At 36.2% G+C, this 16,807-nt stretch overlaps 1 protein-coding gene across 1 annotated transcript in view; it reads right to left on the bottom strand.

Moving 5' to 3' along the window:
* Positions 1 to 16,807, bottom strand: part of PKP4 (plakophilin 4) — a 238,740-nt gene that overhangs the window by 73,038 nt on the left and 148,895 nt on the right. The window contains exon 4 of the mRNA XM_041774277.1: positions 8,197 to 8,231. Coding sequence (XP_041630211.1) covers positions 8,197 to 8,231 — 35 coding nt within the window. The remainder of the gene's footprint in view (positions 1 to 8,196; positions 8,232 to 16,807) is intronic.

Raw genomic sequence — 16,807 nt, 5'->3', positions numbered from 1 at the left:
ACCTGAATAGCCCTGCTGGCGGTCTGAATGTACGGTGAAGTTGGGAGCCTCTGGAACGAGATGCTCATACTTGAATTACCTCCAATGGTGATAAAAAAGTTTGTATTTTGCTTGTTCTGCTAGTGGTTGTTGCACTTTTGCCGACAGAAAAATGTATGTGATCATTTTGAGCCAGATATGAAAAGTAAAGAAGGACAGGAAACATGCCAATCTTATCAAATCCCAAGAGCAGGTTGACCTCCAACTTCTGTAAGAACTAACCAAATTTAAGGATGGTTGGTGGCATGCTGGTCTTCACGTGACGTTTGACTTAATGAATATTTAAGAATTATTTCATTAAGTGATTTTACTGTTTAATCTGTCCATAAAGCTTATGATACAGGGCAACTGGAAATAAATGGCCTTTTAGAAGTCTAATAACTCATTCAAATTTTATATATTCATGAAAATGTACACTCCTATCCCCTGGCAACATCGTAAGCATAGACAAGCATAGCAGCTGGTATAGGTAGGAATATGTATTTGCAGGGACCCACTTGGACTCTGACAGTTGGCATGCAGGTTATTTTAAACTAAAGACATTTGAGATTCAACAGATGTAGAAAGAAGCCTTCTTGGAACATCCCTTATTTCACTAAAAGCAGAAACTTCTGGGGGTGAGGCTGCCACAGATACCCTCTGGGGGAGATTTATGGCATGAAGGAAAAAAACAGGAGGACCACTTGCACCTGCATTAATAAACATTAAAACAAAATTTCTTATATTCATTTGTTCCCCTAGAAACCCATTTGTTTTTCCCCACAGAAGACTTTTCTGCCTACTACCTCTACTCCATTTAGGTAAATAACTCCTAACTTTATCCATTTAGGTAAACTACTTTTTTGACTTCCTCTGTGTAGATGAATACTTTGGGATTATTTTCTTATTAATTTAACTCTTGTCAGTTAAATTCACTGTCCCCACCCCAACCAGTCACTTAACGTAAGAAGGCAGAGAAAAAGTCTCACCCCCTCCCACATATTGTTAAGCATTTCTGGTGGGCAACTTGGGAATATTTGCCAAAAAAAGCCCCTGTCTATACTCTTGACCAGGCAGTTCCACTTAAAAAAAAAATGTTATCGACAAAGACACTCATGTGCAGAGAAAACTTTTACCATTGTTTGTCAAAGGAAAAAATTGGAAAGAATCAAAATATTTACCAATAAGGGACTGCTTATTATCAATATTATTATCAGTAAATTTTCTTCTACTGAGCCATTAAAAAAGAGGCAGATCTTTACATATTGATAGAGAAAAACGTGTTTTATAATGCTTTTAAGGAAAAAAACTTAAGCATAGGATAATGCATAATATGTTCTCACTGAATTAACAAAACAAGCTCAAAGGTGCGTATGTGTGTGTGTAGCAATGGCCATGGTGTGGAAAGATGTGGGAATGAAGGAAATTTTTACCTTTACTCCAAGTTCTTTTGGACTTAATTTTTGTAAAATATAAGAAGGCCTTTAGTAATAAAACATTGAAAAGTGAAGAGAACCTTTACAGTGGTGATCGGAAAGCTACGGTGCTACAGCTGTGGTAAGGAGACTATCATGATTGTGTTGCTCAAAAGGCCTGAAATAATGAGGGAGGAAAAACTTGGCCAGTTTTCACAGAAAGTCACATCCTCCTGTTATTTAGAAGAGAAACAGGAAGGAATGAATGTATGATGAAATTATCATTTGTGCAATTTATAAGCCACAATAAATCATAACACCCCAAATCCTCAATAAGATGATGGTCCTTTATACATGATTGCTAATCTAATATCCTATTTATGAACATGTATAACACAGCTTCCTATTCTATCTCTTTTATAAATCCAGTACATTTCTACTGAGGCATAAAGTGTTCCCATTTAAGTTTGCGTCTTATCTCATGATATGCTGATGCTTTTTTGTGTTGTAAATTACTTACTCCAGCTGGAGTTAAAAAGAAAGATAAATTGACTCAGGGCTAGTCTCTTATTTATCTTTTATCTTCCTTATTTACGTGTTTTTTATATATTTTTAAAACCCAACACAGTGGAAGAAAGTTGTGTCCATTCATTTTAGGAACAAAATTTAAATATATAAACAAAATGCAAAACCTAACCCTTAAAGTCTTAAATTTTGTAGTATACATGAACTACTACTGTCAGTACATACCAAACCATAATGATTTAAATGGACAGTATGTGAAAATTGTGGCACTTCAGTACATATTCCACAGTAAATGGATGTGGCACTGTGAAGTTAAATAATCTTATCAGTTTAAAACTCCTATTTTACCACAATCTTTTTCATTCCCTTTCATATTTATTATCAAACATCAACTATTTCAACTATATGAAGTCATTACTATTTTCTCTCCTTCTCTTTACTTACTGTAAAAGACCCAACCAAGTTTCTTTACCCCTTAAATGCCTGCTAGGTCAACCAGAAAATTCCCCTTACTTTCATTCTCCTGTGTCCTTTGCTAACTCGTTGCTTTTGGAAAGACTCTGATCTTTTGGCTGCTGCTGCTGCTGCTTTTTTTGTTTGTTTGTTTGTTTTCCCCTTTTGCCTTCTTTACTTTCTTAGGCGTAGTAATTTGCAATCAGTTACTTAATATACATTAAAATCTGCTCTTGTGACTGTTTCTCTCAAGTGCAAGTGAGCCTGGTTCTTTGGCCTGTGGGAAGAGACAGTGCACTCAGGTTCAGAAGGAGGCTCCTTCTCTTAATCTGCAGGGAAGGGGGGACAGGGCTGGAGGTGAAGAGGGAAGGACAGGATTCTCAGGCTGATGTCATGTTGCTCCCCTCCTCTCATTTTACACATAAGTACTAAAACTGGAAACTGCTTAGTCTCTAGTAATTTTTTTTTTTTCCTGGAACAGAAAAACTGTGAAGTTGTGACTTGTGGCACAATTCACTTTACAGTTTGTGGCTGGAGGATTTAAGTAACAACCAATGAACACTCTAACAAAAGGACTCAATTTATGGCTTCAATAACTTCTTTCTGGTGGGTAACACACACTATGTATAGTGTTGTTTTTGTTTTGTTTTGTTTTGGTGAGTGAATTGGTGTGCTTTTTTGTAAAAGAGATGTGAGCCCAAGGTTTTTTCTTTCCTTTAAAAGCTACTCTATATAATATTTTCCATCATGAAGAATTATAATTACAGTGCATATATTTGCATTATCACTTTCCTCAGGCCTTTACCTATTATTCTATTATATATTTTCATGATTATGGTGTTTATCTTCTATTTTATTCTATGTGTTTTCAAAAGCTACCTCAAATTTTGGCAGAACGTAAGAGATGGTACAAATATCTATGTTTTTAAGAAGTATGAAGATGTGAATGATGCAAAACTGGAACACTAAGATAACATTTCTTCCTCCTTTTTAGCAGAACATACATAAAAACTCCCACAAATGCAAGGTTATAAGAAATGTAAGGCTAAGGAAGAGACAAAGCCAACATAGAAAATGATAAGCTCTCTTCACAAAAGACAAAAGGATGTGCATTTTATGTTTTTAGGGAGCAGATATGAAATGCTGGTAAACTAAAAAATACAGAACAATGAAGAAAGGGGGAACAATAAAGTGAGATAACAATAAAGCATAAATGCTTCAAAAGAACTGTATTTCTTCACGGGAAGCTTCTCCTTAAAGACTCATTCCCAACCAGCCAGAAAACACAGAAGTGTTTTGTAGAGTGGATGTTGTTCCTTATGCTTTGGGAAGTCATCTCTTTGAGCACCAAACTAAAAAAGCTTTGGCTTTTCTCTTTCAAACAGCCTAGTAACCTTCATACAAAAATTAACTGAATGACTGACAGACCAACCAACTCACCAGATCAACTAATCAACTCAAGCAAAGGAGCAAAGGGATTCTGCTGAACTGAATCATGAAGCAGTGGAAATCTTTTCTACCTAGAGCACCCTGAGTTCTTCCTTAGAAAATGCCTCTGCAGTATGTTAGCTATTTAGAAACAAAATTCAGCAGCTGGCCTCAGTTTTTGGCATTTCAACAGAATGTACCATCCTGAAAATACCTGAGTAGGCAGGGATCTCTCCCAGGTAGTGATCAAACCACTGCCCTGCTAACAAGTTACCTGAATGCTAAAAAGCTTTTAAAGTGCCAAGCTTTTCAAGTCAAATTTCTAGTATACATATAAAGGTAGAGAAATTGTCTTTAAGAAAATGTTCAAAATATTAAAGAAAAATGAGGAACAATAAGAGACTTTCAACCCTACATCTTCTCATGTAATCCTTTCTTATTTAAGAAACCAAGGAAATTCAATAAAGATGTTCCTTTGTCAAAATCTAGCTAAACACGGGCTAGACCGAAGACCTACCTAAAAGGTCTTCGGTCTGATATATATATTTATATTATATATATACTTATTTATAACATATAAATATAATATATATTTTACTTTTAAGCCACTCCTGCTCCTTATTCTGGTCAGAAATGCCAAATTCTATTTTTTTAAATTTTTATTTATTTATTTATTTTTATTTTTTAAATTATTTATGATAGTCATCAGAGATGAGAGAGAGAGGCAGAGACATAGGCAGAGGGAGAAGCAGGCTCCATGCACTGGGAGCCCGACGTGGAATTCGATCCTGGGTCTCCAGGATCATGCCCTGGGCCAAAGGCAGGCGCTAAACCGCTGCACCACCCACGGATCCCAAGAAATGCCAAATTCTAAAGGTGAGATGACTTTCATGTTTAGTATCTCTGCATACAATTGGTAAAGAGAAGATAATAGTTAAACTTTACAGTAAAAGTAGCAGCAAAACTGCCGTTTTATGCCATTATTTACTTACATTCCAACTTCTAAAGACATCTATAACTACTTAGAAAAAGAAACATAAAACAAAACAGATTTTACTCTTTCATGCATACAATCAAATTTCAATGTTCTCTCCTTATCTTTGTAGCTAGCTTATTGCCATAGTTACAGCTTAAATGTCATAAGCATGGCTGAAAAGTAGGCAAATTTAAGAAAACACACAAGTAACGTTAATACAGTTAAATAATACAAAGTGAAGTAAATAGCAGTTGTGATTGCAGCGGCTGAAAATTCATACACTCCTATTCCCGCCAAAGAAAAAAAGGGTAAGTAAATGTAACAGCTGCCAGGTTTGAATAAGAGTTTGGATAAGAGTGTATTCTGACAAAAGTAAAGGATGAAGCAGAGTTATTAGATGTGACTTATCCATGTAGCTGTGGTGGAAACAGATCAATTACTGGAGTTGTACTTCCCTAGCACTAAGGTATTTGGGGAGCTACTTGGACAACACACACACACACACACACACACACACACACATTTTATCTTTATTTAACTCATTAGTAAATCATGAAAGTGGGGGTGAAACGACTGAACTTGAGTAAATGTACCAGAGGGGAGAGGAGGCAGAAAAGGACATCAAGGGTCCAATATTTCATTTTCTATTATATGTCCTTCCTAATCTAAGTTCATCCTCTCTCTATGTAAATCAACATAGTTAGACACTGTGCCTGGCTGGCTTTTGGTAGTGAGAAACCACCAATTGCATGTTCCAGTTCTGTTCAGCCAAATGTTCTCCAGCTCTGCTCTAGGCAGTATTTCTGGCTTGGCTTTATCTCCTTCCTGGTTCCAGCTAGTGCTGGAAATCTCACCCTGCCACACCCCCCACCAGTATTCCAGTTTAAAAACAAAACCACCTAACCCTTTGCACCTTCGGTCCTGAAATGATAGTGGCTTTGGGCAATGGTCAGTCTCTTGAGTGTTTCAGCATGCTGTTTAATCCTCCCAAACCCTGCAATCCTCACTTGAACTATAACCTCCCAGCATCAAATTCCTCATATGGAACTACCTGACATGGGCTGGGTATTCTCCACCTGACTGACAGAGCTATCATCCTTGGGCTGCAAAGAGCTCTTGCCTATCAAACACCGCCACTTCAAGAGAAGAGGGCAGTATATAGGAGATGTTAATATTCTGTAGATAGAGATATAAATGATGATGTCAAATGAAGAAGTACAAGAGGATCAATATTACATACCTAAAGGGAGGGAGAAATCATATAATCTTTTCAGGAAAGTGACCTGAATACATGTATCAAGAGCCTTAAAATATTCATATACTCTAAATGATATTTTATTTTCTATAAGTCTAGCTAAAGGTAAATCGAAGGTGCAGATAAAATTTAAATACAGGGATGTTTACCAAAATGCTATTTATAATGGTAAAAAATTAGAAACAACCTGAATGGCTAGAAATAGAGACCTCAATAAATTGATATATACCTGTAGTTTCCCTTTAGAGCTCTCCTCCCTCGCAATTTCAAGTGTATAGAGTTACACAACTCAGCTAGACTTGAAGCATATAAGAGGACAAGGATATTTGTTTTAAACATTAACAACTATGTGCCAGACAACTGTTTAAGGCTCTCAAGAAATATTTCTGGAACTAAATTAATGATGCACTATTAAAGACAAACTTACAGAAGAATTTTTTATCAAATTTTATATCAAATGTAAATTTCTGCCATAACCAAGTACCAAATGCACTACAGTGTCCTTTGCATTTTTCTTTAAATTTTTCAAATCACTTTTTAATAGTTCACAGTTTTGCTGCTTCTCCTGAGGAATACTTAAATCAGGTGAGTTTTTGGTCAAAGGATTTTCAGTGGCTCCCCTTGACCTGCAGGAGAGTTCAATTTAGAGTTGTATTTACAGATATCTATAATTTGACCCAAAGTGGCTATCCAGACTTTGCATATTTTATCATCTCCCCAAAGAGTTTTAAATATTTGGATGTGACATTTCTGTCTCTTCTGCTGCACAATGACAAAGAGCTCTCCAGACCCTGGTCACCCGTCAAGTTCTAGGCTCCAGGCCCATCTTCTTGCAAAGCTATCTCAGAAATAGGCTGTCCATTTACAACAATGCTTCCCACATAATATATTTCTGGAATCTAACTGCATATTATTTCATGGCATGATTTTCCTTATATTAAACTACTGCTAATCTTATTGTTAAGTAGCTTTTCATATGTCTTTACCTAATCTATGGTTTGAATAAACACTACAATTCTTGGGAATAGCTTCTTTGTAAAATAGCAGAGTGCCTTGAATGCACTGTGAATAATCTAGAATTCTGGTACCAGTTTATGATAAACTAGGATACCAGGCACTTGGTGATTTTTGAATTTTATTCAAGTTCAAAACTCGTTTAAAAATGGTCAAAGTAGGGCAGCCCGGGTGGCTCAGTGGTTTAGTGCCGCCTTCAGCCCAGGGTGTGATCCTGGAGACCCGGGATCAAGTCCCATGTCTGGCTCCCTGCATGGAGCCTGCTTCTCCTTCTGCCTGGGTCTCTGCCTCTCTCTCTGTGTGTCTCTCATAAATAAATAAAATCTTTAAAAAGTGGTCAAAGTATTTAGATATCAAGGCTTATTCTACCATTTATATATTGATGACATCATCGTTCACATTATAAATACCATGTGGAGTGCACGAGTATGTACTTGTTGTGCCCATCACATGTATATAGTACTGGGTCCATGATGTACGTGCACAACAATCATTTAATGAATGAACACTGAGTATGAAGACATCAAATATTTATGAAAGTGGTAGACAGTCTCCTTAATGTAATTCATCCTTTATATGAAATTAATTTGGGGTAAAAAGTTAAGGAGATTACATTAGAAGCTTCTGGACTAATATTAGAAGCTACCACATATTTTACACCTGGATACATAAAGAATATGAATGTTTCTGGCAACTCTTGAGTGTGGGAAATACTATGAAAGGAAAGACCTTGATTTATGTAAACAATTAGTCAACTTACCTAGATGATGCAGTAACTTTTGTGAGGGCATCACTGTACTTTCTTATGATAGAAAAGAAAATATTCAGATAATATATGCTGATATTAAAAGTGTCTCGTGATTATAGTACTGATATGTTGATGCCCAATGCTTTAACTTTCTTTATAACTAACATATACAAACCTATTCAATGATGTTCAAAAAATCACGCAGATTAAGTACATCAAAGCAAAGTAGCTCAATATTGTAACTAGTAAAGGCTTTGCTTGGCTTATTTCACCAAAAGGCAGTAAATTGAGAAAGCAGGCTATGAAACCACTCTTGTGTGTGCAAGATATAAAAAGGAGTTTTTTATATGATAAAAACTCATACCTGTTGATCTCCAAGGAAATGACTTCTCAGTTGAGCTAGAAAAAAAGGGAGGAAAAAAAAGGAACATTTACTTCCTTTGTCATAAAATTTAACTGTGGGCTTATTTTGTACATAAACATTTAATTTTCACATTTTATTACATGAAAGTATAAAAATCTCAAAATTTAAAGCTACTCTTCTAACTAAGTTAATTTTTAGGCACTATTTAACTTTCCATATCAATTTGGGACAAAACTATATTTCTACTTGAAAATTAAGGCGAGTTATAAAGTGATAAAAGATTCTCCTTGGATAAGACAAATAAAATAACAATTATGCATGATATTCATGGGTTTTTGTGATAATTAATATGAAAACACATTAAAAAGACCATCTACATTATACACAAGACTTATATATGTATACACTGAATACAACACATTAAAAAGGACACAAAAGATGGTTATGAACTTTTTAGTCATTTTCAAAAGAAGCCCTAGAAATTGTTTAATAGACACAGAAGTTAAGGGGTTTAGTTTGAATTGCAAGCTACCTTATAAAACTTAAATCATATAACAAACCCTTCTATCAAAAATACAAGGTTTGAAAATCCAGGAGAATATTTTAGCTATACACGTCTCTTATAGAGTTTAATAAATTTAAATTCTAATAAATTTGTACATAAAAGCATACCTGTGCATCCCTGCCCCCCTGCGCTGTACGCCCCCCGCCCCATCCCCCAATACAGGGAATCATGGTGCTAAGGGACAGTGTGGTAGACATAGGAACAAGAGAACATGAGGCTAGATTATTATTTGTTTAATGAAGTACTTCACATAAATTATCCCCTTTATATTATTCACAACAACCATATGAATAGACACATTATCATCCTTATTTAACAGGTAAAGAAACTGGCCAAAGTCTTTGCTATTAAACAGAATTGCTGAGATTCACACCCACGATGGCCTGATTCCAAAGTCAGGGCTTCCCACTACTATATATATAGCAGAATGGTTTATGATCTTGTTTTTGCATTACACATGTACACACACACCCACAATATGCCCAGAAAAAAGTCTGGAAAAATAAAAACTAAATTATTTCTGTGAGGTACAACTAAAAGTTTTTTTTTTTTTTCCTTCTTAAACATTTGTACTTTTTTGAAATCAGAAAAACAGCAGATATTGACATCTTTTTGGAATATTTATTAAATTTAAGGAAAAGTTGTGTGACTTTGGGCGTAAGGAAACACTATAAAATAAAAGACTTGGAACAGAAGGGAAAATTGCTTTCAGTGCTATAGTTTTAAGATTTTAAGTTCTTGTTAACCCCCTGATATTTCCCCCAATTCATTAAGTGGTTAATGTAACTCCAGATTCAGTAAGAACTCCCTGAACTTCAATTCATATGTAATTTGCTTTTCCTCTGTCAGAGGCACAGCAGTTCACATTCCAGGACCTTGAACTAGTTCCAAGCAAGGGGGGCATGCTCCCAGTGAATGGTCAATCAGTTAATGCAAATCCTTAGCACTTCGCTGATGTTCCTTTATCTGATGGCTCCTAACTGATTTCAGGAGGCTCTGATGGGTCAGGAAAAGATGCAAATTTGGTCAAACACCAATAAGGGCACATTTGTTGTCTTGCTCTTGAGTGGGTTATCACATTCTGTGACTCTAAAAGTGGTTTCTTAGACTGAATTTCAACTTCTCTTGAATGTGTTTTTATTTCATTCGATCACCTAAATTAGTTTTCTAAATACTGACGTTGATATTACTCAACTGTCTTCCTATCAAAATGTTCGTATTGTCTGTCACTATTAAAATACGTGATAGGGATCCCTGGGTGGCGCAGCGGTTTGGCGCCTGCCTTTGGCCCAGGGCGCGATCCTGGAGACCTGGGATCGAATCCCACGTCGGGCTCCCGGTGCATGGAGCCTGCTTCTCCCTCTGCCTGTGTCTCTGCCTCTCTCTCTCTCTCTCTGTGACTATCATAAATAAAACATAAATAAAACATAAATAAAACATAAATAAATAAATAAATAAATAAAAATAAAATATGTGATAAATTAAACTGCCACCCAGAAATGTTTAATATACCTCAGGTTATTTGGGAATATCTTGAAAATTATCTTCTGAGTTTGAAACTTACATAAATTTTAATGAAATACCTTTACAAGATCTTTTATACTCATAGGTCACAGAATATAATTCATGTTTATTGCTCAAATTGGGCAAAAGTTGTGGCTCTTTCACTCATCTTTTTATGTCAGGACCTTGCCATACTGCCTCACACATAGCAGGTGCTTAATATATGTTGTTGCAACAAGCTGTGTAGAAGTAATATCGAGTTCTTCTTTTTTATTGAAATATTTTTAAAAATATTATTTGTTATTAATTTATTTGAGAGACAGAGAGAGCAAGCAAGCCCAAGCATGGCACAGTGGCAGAGGGAGAGAGAGAAGCGGATTCCCCGCTGAGCAGAGAGCCTGATGTGGGGCTTGATCCCAGGACCCTAAGATCATGACCTGAGCTGAAGGCAGATGCTTCATTGACTGAGCCACTCAGGCACTCACAAGAGTTCTCAATTGTTCTGAATGATCAGGTGTATATAAAATTTTATTACTTGGATTCAAGCAGGTCAACTATTTAACTCCACTCTAGGTAGGAAATTCCAGTAGCCTCAATTAGGCAAACAGCATCTTTACTGCTGAAAAGGCCTTTGATCATCAAAACACAAGCAGCCAATCCTAGGTAAAGGCAATGAAAGCCTCAGTTAATATTTTTCTATACTCTTACTTAGTTAGGTAAAAGATGAAAATCATTAGGAAAATAAGCTAATACTAGGATTAAATATAAGCTAAAAGTTCCATGGTATTTTTTGAAGACTGTATATTCAGCCCAATTACTTCACACTAATTTTACAATTCTGTGTTATAACTGGTCACTACGTGTTATTCAGAACAGTCCATTTTCTTGAAGCATTCACTTTAAATGATTCTCAAATTGTTTACCACTCTGGGATTTGGGGATCAGACAATAAATACGTGCAATTTTGAAATGCTGTTATAAGTCACTGAATGTAACCTGCTTTTATTAGAACAATTAGAGGTAGTTCCTTATTAGCAACAGGCTTATTCTCCCTTTCTTCCCTTCTTCTCTCCAACCATCTAATCCTAGAAACACTTCCCCAGTTTAATTGACTGTCTACAATGTGTCTACAGGCACTATGCCCACAAATGATGCCATCCCATTCTCTTTCACTTCTTCTCTGAAGATGCCAAGTAGCTTGTGTTCTAGGAGCTTCCGCTGGAATGTAAAACACATTTTAAAATACAAGAACTGAATCATCCACAATAACTTTCAGTGGAAAGATGCATTCACAATTTCTAATAACTTAATTATCAACAACCTTCTAGAATGAAATCCATTCATAAGTTTGGGACTGTCTAGTCATACAGTGAACCCTTAAAAGCAAGTTCATCAGCAAATTAATAAATTAATGTGAACAGTATTAGTTTTCTTTTAAGGAAGACACCATACCTTCATCACAATGTTACAAAAAGATTTGTAGTAAACCATTGTAAAATTCTACAAACTTCTGAGATTAAATAGTTTATTTTTCATCTCAAAGACATAAATGGAGGCAAAAATGTTTGCTAGACGTGTATGGCTATGCAGTGTCTTCAAAACCCTGCAGTTTGAGATTGTCCCCCAAGGCAGAGAATGCGCCTGTTCATACTCCTCTGCAGGGAGGGCCGGTCAGTGACTGAGGGTCTGTAAGAAGCCAGGTGAGGGGCGGGGGTGGGGGTGGTGGGGGTGGGGGAAGACACCTACAGCGGACCCAGTGGTGGCAGTGGGCACTGTTTCTGGATACCCTGATTCAGAATCAGGTTGTCTGGCCTTCCTAGAGATTCCACCAAGTTGATACCCAAAAACTCTTAGTAAGTTCCTATTGTGCTTACACAAGCCAGAGAGGATTTTATTTGCAACCAAAAGCCTTGACTGATGTTATCATAAAATGAAGTGTTATGACTGAAAAGTACAAATAGGTCCTCTGCAAAGAGCCAAAACCTCAGGCTTTAACTCCCGAGCTGTACTTCCAACTGCATACTGGATATAACACACTTTGTATTCGACATATTGAAACTCTTTTCCCTGCAAACCAACTCCCCTTTAATTATGACCACCTAGTCACTCAAACTGAAGAACATGGGAGTCATTTTATTGTTTTCCATGCACTACTGTGGCAAGATCCATGAGGACAAAAAAATCTGCCTCATTCACAGATGGACTTCCAGAAACTAAGGTAGTATCTGGCCCATGGCAGTCACTTAAAACATGTATCTTTTGAATTCATCCCTACTAGCACAGACAGTTCACGCCTTCACCTTCGCAGTGTCTTTTGGCTGGACCATCCTTTCAGACTTTCCTTACCTATTCTCCTGGCTTTGAATTTCTCACCTTCTCAGGTTTTCTTCCATGCTGCCACTATAGTGATTTTTCCAACCCTTGGGTCCAACATCATTCTTATGATGCTAATGAGAAGAGATCCACAGAGGAACAATTCAAACATCTTAGTATGCCTCGGACAGCCCTCTGCCACCTGGTTCCTTCTAGTCTGCCCTTTTCCACACAAACATACATTCTAGGAACTTCTAGTTCTTGAGGTTCCCTCATACGCCATGCTGCTTCATGCTTCCAATGCTATTTTGGGGATAGAATGTATAGAAACACAGTCTTGAAACTCAGAATTACACAAATTCTAGAATGGCATACGCTGGTACCATGTTACAATATGTTTGTTATATACCCATGAAATTAAACACTCTAATAAAGTTTACCTTTACTATGTATCACTTAAGAGTATTTTTGAAAAATGGTCTACTTAAGTTTGTTCTCAATTTCCTTCTGATTCTCCTGTGTCTGATGTGGGCTAGCCTGCATTAGTGGACACTAGTAGGTAAGCAGTAGTTAATGGGGCAGTGGAGAATTTGATGAAGCCACATGGTAATGTTACTATGTCCTTTCCCTCTCTTCTGGGTCTAGATGGGGTTCTTTCTATTAGTAACAGGGGCAGGCTACTACCTTTACTCTCCTATAAGACACACTGAATTGAACAGAACCCGAATTATTTCTCTTTTGAAAAGAAAACCAGGCCACAGCTTGAGAGTAGAACACGGTCAAACTATAAAACTTACTGCTTTATTGAAAAAAAAAAAAAAAACAAAACTCTGTATTAACAATAAAGGGAACTATCAATAAAACAAAATGGCAACCTACTGAAAGGAAGGAGATAATCTGCAAATGATATTTATCTGCTAAGGGGCTAATATGCAAAATATAGAGAGAACATATATAACTCAAAACCAACCCCTCTCCCCCAAATAATCTAATTAAAAATGGGCAAGAACAGAAGAAGAGGAGGCGGAGGTGGAGGCAGAGGCGAAGGAACAAGAGACTACGACACTTAAATAAGTGTTGGTGAAGAGGTGGAAAAGTAACCCTCAGGCACTATTGGTGGGGATGTAAATTGGTACAGCCATTGTGGAAAACAGGATGGAGGTTCCTCAAAAAATTAATAGAACTAACATACGACTCATTAATTCCACTCCTGGGTATTTACCCAAAGAAAACGAAAACACTAATTTGAAGATATATATGTACCCCTATATTTATTGCAGCATTATTTACAATAGCCAAAATATGAAAGCAGCCCAAGTGTCCATCAAGAGATGAATGGATAAAGAAAATGTGGTGTAAAAATACACAAAGGAATATTACTTAACCATAAGGAAAAAAAGGAGAGAGCTTGCCATTTGTGACCGACAGGGTATTATGCTAGTGAAATAAATCTGAGAAAGACAAATACTATATTATTTAACTTATATGTGGAATCTAAAACACCAAAAAGAAACAGACCCAAAAATCTGAAGAACAAACTGATGGTTGCCAGAGGGGAGGGAAGTGCAGGATGGACAAATTGGGAGAAGGGGAATAGAAAAAAAAAATCACTGTGTTAAGAAATTTTATACCTACTCATACATATTTATGTATATAAAGAACCCTCATTAATAGTTTAAAAAGTAAGCATAGTCAATAACAAATTTCACTTCTATTAATGGAGAGGAATCACTGGACTGAATTATTTTAGAAATTTTTATTTATGGAGAACATGAGCACGTGTCACTGTCTAGACTATGTATCCTTAACAGCATTCTCCCTGGTGATCTATCCTTCTAGAATTAACTCAACAGCAACAATAAAATAATTAACTCAATGACATTTGATTATTTCCTCTTGTATGTCAAGAATGTGCCCAATAACCCATTTCAATTTTTGACTTTTCATATGATTTTAATTGCAATGGTTGTTTACTATTTCAAACTATGACCATCTTCTTGAGGATAAAGATTGTGTATTTTTTTTTAAAGATTATTTATTTATTCATTAGAGATACAGAGAGAGAGAGAGGCAGAGACACAGGCAGAGGGAGAAGCAGGCTCTCTGTGGGAAGCCTGATGTGGAACTTGATCCCAGGACCCCAGGATCATGACTTGAGCTGAAGGCAGATGCTCAACCATTGAGCCACTGAAGTGCCCCAAGATTGTGTTTTAATTCTATGTTTATAACTAGTATTAAGTAGGATGATAAATAAATGATAGCTGATATTCATCTTAACTCTTTGGGTTGTTCTTTTCAAGGCAATTCCTATGTAATTTTATTTTATTATTATTTTTTTTTCCTATGTAATTTTAGAAATTGTTTCAATCATTTTATGAAGGTGTCAGATTCCACCATGCCTTAGCCCCCCAATGTGGCTCTTTCTACATCTTATAAAAAAGATGTTTATTGTACATATAACATGAATCCAGTTAATTACCTACTGAGTGCAAGACATTATTATAGGGTGGGTGGTAATAGTGAAAAGACACAAAAACCATGTCTTCCAGTGCTTAAACTGTCTTATAAATACTTAATACAGTACTTGTGTGGCACCCCCACTGGATCACATGCCCAAAGTCATGAAGGTATCAAGAGATTTTCAGGAGGCTGTACTTAAAGTGAGAAAACTCGGATGGGCCCAGCAGTGTTTGATGGAAGAAGCATTTACATATGTATCACAACCCAAAGTGTGAAACATTTGTCTTATAACAAAAAACAAGATCTAGCTCTCCTACTCACCTATCAAGAGAAAGTACATTAGTATTGGGACCACTCAGGTAGAAATTTGAATGTGAAGGCTCCACTGGGAGAGATATGTAGCAGTATGAAATATATTGCCATATTCTAGAGTTCGCTTCAATTCCCACAGCTCAAAAATTGTGAAGAGTTGGGAATCAGCCGGTTTGGGAGACCACCAACATTAATATTCTACATGTCCAAGTAAGATGAACATTTCTCCCTTCTGTGTTATGACAATGTCTTGAAATGGTTGTTTAAACCATCCCAATTTAGGAGCATTACATGATCTATTTATTTCACTATTACAACATATTCTTTCACTATGTTTTTAAAATGATTCTTAGGTGATCTACCTTTACTGAAAGGAGATAATTAACAGATGAACACTCATTAATCATATGTTCATTAACTATTTTTACTGTTAGTTTTACTATTTTGAGTTCTGACCTTAAGTTCTGAGTTTCATACAAAAGTTCTGTATTTTGTAAAGATTTTATTTATTTATTTGACACAGAGAAAGAGAGAGCACAAGCAGGGGAAATGGCAGGCAGAGGGAGAAGCAGACTCCCTGCAGAGCAGGGAGCCCAATGCAGAATTCAATCCCAGGGCCCCAGGATCATGACCTGAGCCGAAGGCAGATGCTTAACCAACTGAGCTCGCCAAGCACCCCAAAAGTTCTGTATTTCTTCTGTATATTTTAGCTCTTGAATTTAAGAATACCACGTTTACAGATGAAATCTCAGTAGCTCAAATAAATTCCAAACGGCATTTCTTTTTTTCTACCAACTCATTACTGTCTTATTTCCCATTTGTGATTTGCTCATTTTAAAATTACCTTTCAACTTTTTCACTTGTTATTGGTGGGCTTTATTATTCTATTAATTGGAGTTATTCTATTAATAAGTGTGTAGGTCTTCTGGATTCTAAATCCATCGTGAAAACTTCTGGTGACTCTCTAACTAGTTTGCTATAATTTCCTCTATAATCCATTGCTCTTAGATTTATAAGTCTACTTGTTAATTGATTCCAAGGTCCATTTCTCAGTTAAAAAGAAAAATGGTTTGTTTGGGTTTTTATTTTTTGGCAATGAATTCATACTGCAATTACTTAGCACCTTGTTATCCTCTAGGCATTACAAATTGCTTTTTAATGAAATGCATCATAATCTTCTTAGATATGGACTCTGGGCTCCAGAGTTCCCAGGTCACTCCATATTTCCTGTTATGCACCTAGGATTTTCTGCCCTAGGAATCTAGCAAAATAACTACTAATGACTGTTTAGTCTCTACCTGGTAATGTTACAAGATAAATTTAAACGCCCTTAAATGAGTAACCATTCTGTTGAACACAAATTTCTATATCTTCATTGATTATAATTAAATCTTCAATTGTGATATGGAGATAATATTATAACATACTTTTAAAAAGGTTTGTTTGTAAGGTTTGTTT

This window comes from Vulpes lagopus, chromosome 11, assembly GCF_018345385.1.
Source record: "Vulpes lagopus strain Blue_001 chromosome 11, ASM1834538v1, whole genome shotgun sequence".
Classification (NCBI taxonomy): domain Eukaryota; kingdom Metazoa; phylum Chordata; class Mammalia; order Carnivora; family Canidae; genus Vulpes; species Vulpes lagopus.
Note: the sequence above shows the minus strand (reverse complement) of the source record. Positions and strands in the feature narration are given on the sequence as shown.